Consider the following 8,530-nt stretch of genomic DNA (forward strand, 5'->3'; position numbering starts at 1 on the left):
GATGATGGTTTTAGTAGGTGCTATTATGGGATTTGTAGTGCGATTAATTCAAGTTAGTGGTGTTTTTGCACCGTCATTGCGTCTGTTATTCCACTAAGTGTAAAAAAGACCATTGAGAATGGTTTTGCTTTCAAATGTACGCACTAAGAAATTGACTCGTGTCCCAATTTGTTACTATTTTTGCGATCATTGCAATTTTAATAAAATAACACGACCGAATATTTAGTCTAGCCGTGTTTTATTATTGAACGAATCGTGCTATTATATTACTGATAAATCATTTTTTAGAGGCTGTCGTAAATTAAGCGATCACACGATATCCATTTTATCAATTATTATTATTAATTAAAAATTTACTGCATGACTACAATGACTATTATTTGGAAACATATTCACAAATACAAAATTTATATAACGGGAAACTTGTTTGTTTAGTTCAAACTATGTTGTATACATTGATTGCGATAATCTCAACTGAGATGATTGTGAGAAAAATTACGAGTGGTTTGAACGTATCGGAGTAAACAAAGATTTCAAGCGATAACGAACATTACATTAATGGGTCTTTCTGTAAAGGTCAGATGAACTCAATCGCAACACTCATTCTATAAAAATTTTTCGCATTCTGCGACTCGGATATTGCGTCTTGGGTAAAAAATCGGTGGGAGGTTATTTCGTCAGAATTTCACTCGCCCTTGAAGTAAAACCCAATAATCCCGCTTCCTTGAAAAATGATAAAAATCATCGCAAAATCAAATTTCATAATTTTTCAAAGAGGCGGAGTTGAGTTAGTAATCTTCGACCAATTTTTTTTATATTCTGGGGGTTGTGCCAAATGGATTCTATTACAATACTTGTTTAACTGACAGCTTTATTGTCTAAGTTAAACGGAACACTCGATATGTTTGAAAATACTTTCAAATTAAACTTTAAAATTAAATATGTTTTGCTAATGAATAATGTTGCAGTATTTTAATTAAGATTCATTTTCCTGTGCGATGCATCGATGGAATAAAAACTCTGCAAGAAATTACTGATAAGGTGTCGGCGAGAATTGTTTGTTAATTTTCGTGTTATGCAAAGAGTTCAGTCGGTTTCGACTTTGTTGAGGTCGTACGTGTGCGGTGCGCAAATTAATTTGTTTAAGTGATTTATTTTTGTTAAAAATAATTTGATTTCGCGCCTAAAGTGAAGGGTGAGTGTTGCGATGTGCCCATGAGGAAGGAGTCTGCAAATTTCATGTGTTTTTTGTTGTAAATAGAGATGAGGGAATTCGCTAAATTGTAGCAGAAGTAGAAGCCCTAAAGGTTAGAATTTCGCATGAATTTTAAATTGGGTGTTTCTTTTGAACATTTTTTTATCTTTTGTGAAGGCTATTTCGATTGGTAATTTTGTCTTAATTTTGTTTTATCAATTTTTTCGATTTTTCGAGTTCACTTTTTTATTTTTCGATTTCTGAATTTTTCAATTTTTTAATTTCTCAGTTTTAAGTTTTTTCAGCTTTTCTTTCATTTTTGAAATTTTCTAAATTTCAGTTTTGGGATTTTTCACTTTATTTATTATTCAATTTATCGATTTTACAATTTCTCAATTTTTCAATTTCACGATTTTCAATTTTACGTTTTTCCAATTTTTTTCCTCTTCAATTTTACGATTTTTATATATTTTGATATTTACATTTTTCAAATTTGACTTTTATAAACTCTGTTTATCGATTTTTGAATTTTTCAGTTTTTCTATTCTTCAGTTTTTCTTTCATTTTTCAATTTTTCAAAATTTCAGTTTCGGAATTTTTCAAATTATTCAATTTTTCAATTTCTCAAATTTCCGATGTTTCAGTTTTACGTTTTTTCAATTTTTCTCCTCTTCAATTTTCCGATTTTTAAATAAAATATTTTGATTTTTCAATTTTTGATTTTTCTAAATTCTCAGTTTTTCGATTTTTCAGGTTTCTGATTTTTCTATTTTTTCTGGTTTCGGTTTTTCAACTTCTCTTTCTTGATTTTTCGGTTTCTCAATTTTTCAATTTCTCAGTTATTGGATATTTCAGTCTTAGGATTTTTGAGTTTTACATTCATTTTTCAATTTTTCGAAATTTCAGTTTTGGAATTTTTCAAATTATTCATTATTCAATTTTTCAATTTTACAATTTCTCAATTTTTCAGTTTTTCGATTTCTCAATTTTCCGATTTTTCAGTTTTACGTTTTTTCAATTTTTCTCTTCTTCAATTTTATGATGTTTAGATATTTCGATTTTTCAATGTTTCAGGTTTTTGATTTTTCGCTTTTTCGATTTTTCGCTTTCACGTTTTTATTTTTCGATTTCTTAATTTTTAAATTTTTTAATTTCTCAGTTTTTGGATATTTCAGTTTTAGCATTTTTCAGTTTTTTTTTCATTTCTCAATTTTTCGAAATTTCAGTTTTTTGATTTTTCAGTGTCTTTTATTATCCAATTTTTTGATTTTACAATTTCTCAATATCTCAATTTCACGTTTTTCAATTTTTCGATGTTTCAATTTTACGTTTTTTCAATTTTTCTCCTCTTCAACTTTACGATTTTTAAATATTTCGATATTTCAATTTTTCAAATTTGACCTTTATAAACTCTCAATTTATCGATTTTTGAATTTTTTAAATTTTTATTTTTTTGATTTTTCAAATTTTTAAGGTTTTGATTTTGCTATTTCCCTTTTTTGAGTTTTGATTTTTCAATTTTTGACATTTCTAAGTTCTCAATTTTTCGATTTGTCAGGTTTTTGATCTTTAATTTTTCTATTTTTTCAGGTTTCGGCTTTTTGACTTCTCTTTTTGATTTTTCGGTTTCTCAATTTTTCAATTTCTCAGTTTTGGGTATTTCAGTGTTAGGATTTTTCAGGTTTTCATGCATTTTTCAATTTTTCGAAATTTCCGTTTTGGAATTATTCAGTTTCAATGTTTCAATTTTACGTTTTTCCAATTTTTCTCCTCTTCGATTTTACGATTTTTTTTCGATATTCCAATTCTTCAAATTGGACTTTTATAAGCTCTCAGTTTTTCGATTTTTCATTTCTTCGATTTTTCAAATTTTTAGGTTTTTGATTTTTCAATTTTTTAAGGTTTTGATTTTCCGATTTCACTTTTTTGACTTCGATTTTTCACTGTTTTAATTTCTCAGTTTTTGGATACATATTTAAGTTTTGAGATTCCATTCTTCAGTTTTTTTTTCATTTTTCATTTTTTAACTTTTCTAAATTCTCGATTTTTCGAATTTTTTCTTGACTTTCGACTGTTTTGATTTTCTAGTTCGTCAACTCTTCAATTTTTCAATTTTTTGATTTTTTGATTTCACTTTTTTGACTTCGATTTTTCAATTTTTTAATTTCTCAGTTTTTGGATACATCTTTAAGTTTTGAGATTCCATTCTTCAGTTTTTTTTCATTTTTCATTTTTTAACTTTTCTAAATTCTCGATTTTTCGAATTTTTTCTTGACTTTCGACTGTTCTGATTTTCTAGTTCTTCAACTCTTCAATTTTTCAATTTTTCAGGTTTTTGGTTTTCATTTTTTCGATTTTTTTTAAGATGTCGATTTTTCGACTTCACTTTTTTGACTTTTCGATTTCTCAATTTTTCAATTTTTTAGATTCTCAGTTTTTGAATATTTCAGTTTTGGAATTTTTCAGTTTTTCCATTCTTAAGCTTTCCTTTCATTTTTCAATTTTTGGATACTTAAGTTTCGGGATTTTTCAATATTTCGATTCTTCGACTATTAGATTTTTGACTTTTGGATTTTTCGATGTGTCGATTTTTTTATTTTTTCAATTTTTAAGGTTTTGATTTTCCGATTTCACTTTTTTGACTTCGATTTTTCAATTTTTTAATTTCTCAGTTTTTGGATACATATTTAAGTTTTGAGATTCCATTCTTCAGTTTTTTTTTCATTTTTCATTTTTTAACTTTTCTAAATTCTCGATTATTCGAATTTTTTCTTAACTTTCGACTGTTTTGATTTTCTAGTTCGTCAACTCTTCAATTTTTCAATTTTTTGATTTTTTGATTTCACTTTTTTGACTTCGATTTTTCAATTTTTTAATTTCTCAGTTTTTGGATACATATTTAAGTTTTGAGATTCCATTCTTCAGTTTTTTTTCATTTTTCATTTTTTAACTTTTCTAAATTCTCGATTTTTCGAATTTTTTCTTGACTTTCGACTGTTTTGATTTTCTAGTTCTTCAACTCTTCAATTTTTCAATTTTTCAGGTTTTTGGTTTTCATTTTTTCGATTTTTTTTAAGATTTCGATTTTTCGACTTCACTTTTTTGACTTTTCGATTTCTCAAATTTTCAATTTTTTAGATTCTCAGTTTTTGAATATTTCAGTTTTGGAATTTTTCAGTTTTTCCATTCTTCAGCTTTTCTTTCATTTTTCAATTTTTCAATAATTCTTCAGTTTCGGGATTTTTCAATATTTCGATTCTTCGGCTTTTAGATTTTTGACTTCTGGATTTTTCGATGTGTCGACTTTTTTTATTTTTTCAATTCTTTCTTTCTATTTTTGAATTTCAGATTTTCCAATTTTTTTGATATTTTAATTTTTAAATTTTTTAAATTTTAGATTTATCGCTTTTTCGATTTTTCATTGCAGTTCTTCGAGATCTCAATTTTTCATGTTTTCGGATTCCCAGTTTCAGGTTTTCTGTTTTTCAATATTTTGTTTTTTCAAATTTTCGATTTTTTAATTTTTCATTTTTAAAATTTTTCTATTTTTCAATGTTTTGATTTCCGGATTTATCGAGATTTGGATGTTTCGATATTTTGATTGTTCAGTTTTCAATTTATAACTTTTCGATTTTTATTTTTCCGTTTTTTCGTTTTTTTATTTTTCGGCTTTTAGATTTTTCGATTTTCCAATTTTTCAACTTTTAACTTTTCGTTTAAGATTTTGGCCTATTTCGGTTTCTCAATTTTTGGATTTTTCGACTTCTGACTTTTCAATTTCTCGATCTTTTGATCTTTCGATTTCTTGATATTTCAATTTTTCGAATTTTTACATTTTTTGATTTCTTGATTTATCGAGATTTGGATGTTTCGATTGTTCAAATTCTCGATTTATCAATTTTTAACTTTTCGATTTTTCGATTTTGGCCTATTTCGGCTTCTCAATTTTTTTATTTTTTGACTTCTCGATTTCTCGATCTTTCGATTTTTTTACGTTTCGGTTTTTCGATTTTTCATTTCAAGTTTTCAAATTTTTAGATTTTTGATTTTTCAATTTTTTAGTTTCTCAGTTTTTGGATACATATGTATTTCAGTTTTGAGATTTTTCAGTTTTTCCATTCTTTAGTTTTACGATTTTTAAATATTTCGAGATTTCCATTTTTCAATTTTTGACTTTTCTATATTCTCAATTTTTCGATTTTTTTCTTGACTTTCAACGGTTTTGATTTTCCAGTTCTTCAACTCTTCAATTTTTCAGGTTTTTGATTTTTGATTTTTCGATTTCTCAATTAATTTTTCAGTTTTTTGGATTCTAAGTTTTTGGATATATCAGTTTTTCCATTCTTCAGTTTTTCTTTCATTTTTCAGCTTTTCGATATTTCAGTTTTGGGATTTTTCAATATTTCGATTCTTCGACTTTTTGATTTTTGACTTCTGAATTTTTCGATGTGTGGTTTTTTTATTTTTTCTATTTTCAATTTTTCTATTTTTGAATTTCAGATTTTTCAATTTTTTGATATTTTAATTTTTCAATTTTTAAAATTTTAGATTTATCGCTTTCTCTTGTTTGCATGTTTTCGAATTCCCAGTTTCAGATTTTCTGTTTTTCAATATTTCGTTTTTCCAAATTTTCGATTTTTTAATTTTTCATTTTTAAAATTTTTCGAATTTTTAAATTTTTTTGATTTCTCGATTTATCGAGATTTGGATGTTTCGATTGTTCAATTTCTGATTTATCAATTTTTAATTTTGGATTTTTTGATTTTTGCCTATTTCGGTTTCTCAATTTTTTGACTTTTTGACTTCTCGATTTCTTGATCTTTCGATTTTTACTTTTAGGTTTTTCAATTTTCCAGTTTTTCAACGTTTCGATTTATCAATTATCCGATTTTTCAATTTTTCGATTGTTAATTTTGGAATTTCGATTTCTCGATGTATCGTTTTTCGGTTTTTAAATTTTAGATTTTTGAATTTTTAATTTTTTCGTTTTTTTGATGTTTCGATTTTTCTTCCTTTTAAATATGTGAACGAATCGTAGGAGTCTTTGGTGCTTCGTTTTTCATATATTTGAAAGAATCTTCGAGGTTTTTAGTGTCTTTTTCAGAATGTGAAAGAACTTTAGGTTTCCATGTATTTTTTAAAAATCAAACTAGATAATTTAGTAAAGTTTAAAATCCTTGAAAATTACACAATTAAAAAAATCGTTAGAGAAGGCTAAATATTTTTATTTGAAAAAATTGGATCACTTAAGGAGGTCAAGTGTATTTAACTCCGCATTACTAGTTTTCTGCGTAGTTTGTGACTTTATCAGACGCAAAAATTATTATTTTATTAACTATATTGTACACATAGAGTACGATAAATCCGTCTCAATGGAGATGATTGTGGGAAAAAATTACAAGTGGTCTGGAATGTGTTGGTCTAAACAAACGCTTCAGCGCCGATAAACATCAGACTTGCGAGAATTTTTTCTATAAATTTGGATGAACTTAGTTGAGAGGTTCATTCTAGAAAAATGGTTTGTCGAAAAATATTTCTCCTCGTTTTCCCAGTCTTAGCTGCATCAGGTAAAAATATATTTTTAACTTGGGTACTTAATAGTAATTTTTTTACATCAGGATTCACACTAAACGGACGAATCGTCAACGGCACGACCGCCAAACCGGGAGAAGTACCACTAATCGTGGGTACACTTCGTTTAATTTCATAAGCTGACGCTTTATAATTTTTCCTGTTTAAAAAAAGCTAGTCAGCTTATGGAAATAAGCCACCAGTTTTTAACACTTAAAATTCATCCAGGTGTCCCTAAGACTCGCCGACATCCACCTCTGCGGGGCCTCAATCCTCACCCGAACCCACCTCCTCACAGCCGCCCACTGCGTCCAAAAGTTCGTAGCCGCCCCCAGAACCCGTAATCACCCCGTTTTTTAGTTCTGTTTCTTACTACAGCGTTCAGTTCGGTTTAACACACATCACTTCGGGGGAGGATTCCCCAAACGTAATCAAAGTTTCCAGACTTATCCCACACGAAAATTATACTCCCGGGGACGGATATGTAAATGATGTGGCTCTTGTCGAGGTGAATTTTCACACAACAGTGTGCTTAAAGTGCCTAAGTGCAAATTGTTGCAGCTCGAGACGCCTCTAATTTTTGATTTGAACGCACAGCCGACGAAACTTCCGGACTTGTTTGACGCTACCCCGGAATACGCCCCGGCTTTGTTGGCGGGTTGGGGTTACCCTTACGTGAGTTGAACGAGTTAATTTTGCGAGTGTTGAGGGGGTTGTTGCAGTCGTATGGGGAGATTATTGAGGATCTGCAAAAAGTCGAGGTTTACGTGTACCCGGATGCGGAGTGTGAAAGGGTTCACGCACTGACGGGTCCGACTAATAGGAGTTGTCATCTGTGTGCGGGTGTGCCGGGGGGAGGTAAAGGGCAGTGTAGTGTAAGGTTTAAGGGTGAGAGATGGTTTTTTAGAATTGAAGGGTGGATTGGTTTGTAGGGGGACTCGGGGGGGCCGCTGATGGTTGATGGGGTTCAGGTTGGTATTGTTTCGTGGTCGGTGAAGCCTTGTACCGTTAAGGGATACCCAGGAGTGTTCACGAAAGTTTCGAGTTATGTGGACTGGATTAGAGAAAAGTTACATATGGTGGAATAACTTGTCACGAATATGTTTTATATTAAATACATAAATTTTAAGTTTGTTGTTCAATAATCATTTTCTAATTTTCTGAACTACTTATCGTTTGATTTCCCTTCCCTTAAGTAGACTTCAACAAATCCTGCTTCTTTGAAAAATTATAAAAAATGTTTGCTATTTTTTAACCTTTATAAAGTAAACACCAAGTGCACAATTTTTTATTTCTTCCATTTCTTCAATTTTTTGTTTCGGCTTTTTATGTTTTTTATTTTTCCATTTTTAGATTTTTCAATGTTCTGATATTTTTTTATGTGAAAATTTTCAGCTTTTGAATTGTCCAATTCTTTGATTTTTCAACTTTTATATTTTCAAATTTTTTATTTCTTCAATTTTCCTAGTCTTCATTTTAAACAATATATTTTTTTAATTTTCGATTTTTCAATTTTACAATTTTAGAATTTTTCCATTTTTCAATTATTGAATTTTAAAACTTTTGTATTTATTTGACTTTTCAATTTTTCGATTCTTCAAGTTTTCGATTCGTTACGTTCGATGTTTCCCTTTCTGGATTTTTTAATTTTTCGATTTATTAATTTTTCGATTTTTCGTTTTGATTTCTCAATTTTTTGGATTTTCGATTTTTCAATTTTTGGTTTTTCTTTTTTTGTTGTTTCGATTCCTTGAATTTTTGAAT

At 28.5% G+C, this 8,530-nt stretch overlaps 1 protein-coding gene across 2 annotated transcripts; it reads left to right on the top strand.

The window, feature by feature from the left end:
* Positions 1-6,682: 6,682 nt before the first annotated feature.
* On the top strand, positions 6,683-7,931 carry LOC135128280 (chymotrypsin-1-like). 2 transcript variants are annotated; one of them, XM_064055181.1, is made up of 7 exons: positions 6,683-6,762; positions 6,814-6,878; positions 6,995-7,083; positions 7,127-7,274; positions 7,328-7,441; positions 7,489-7,641; positions 7,699-7,931. In XM_064055181.1, exons 1-7 carry the CDS (start codon positions 6,711-6,713, stop codon positions 7,852-7,854), a joined length of 777 nt encoding a protein of 258 aa, XP_063911251.1. In that variant the 5' UTR covers positions 6,683-6,710; the 3' UTR covers positions 7,855-7,931. The 2 variants fall into 2 exon arrangements, with proteins under 2 accessions (XP_063911251.1, XP_063911252.1); XM_064055182.1 differs by having other exon boundaries at positions 7,145-7,274.
* The last annotated feature ends 599 nt before the right edge of the window (positions 7,932-8,530 follow it).

This window comes from Zophobas morio, unplaced genomic scaffold (genome assembly GCF_036711695.1).
Source record: "Zophobas morio isolate AGI-343-1 ecotype UQ-CSIRO unplaced genomic scaffold, CSIRO_AGI_Zmor_V1 ptg000012l, whole genome shotgun sequence".
In the NCBI taxonomy this organism is placed as follows: Eukaryota; Metazoa; Arthropoda; class Insecta; order Coleoptera; family Tenebrionidae; genus Zophobas; species Zophobas morio.

Coding starts and splice junctions, on each gene's coding strand:
- LOC135128280 (XM_064055181.1), top strand. CDS start 6,711: ATGGTTTGTCGAAAAATATTTCTCCTCGTTTTCCCAGTCTTAGCTGCA. Junction 7,442..7,488: donor CGGGTTGGGGTTACCCTTAC/GTGAGTTGAACG, acceptor GGGTTGTTGCAG/TCGTATGGGGAGATTATTGA. Junction 7,642..7,698: donor GAGGTAAAGGGCAGTGTAGT/GTAAGGTTTAAG, acceptor ATTGGTTTGTAG/GGGGACTCGGGGGGGCCGCT.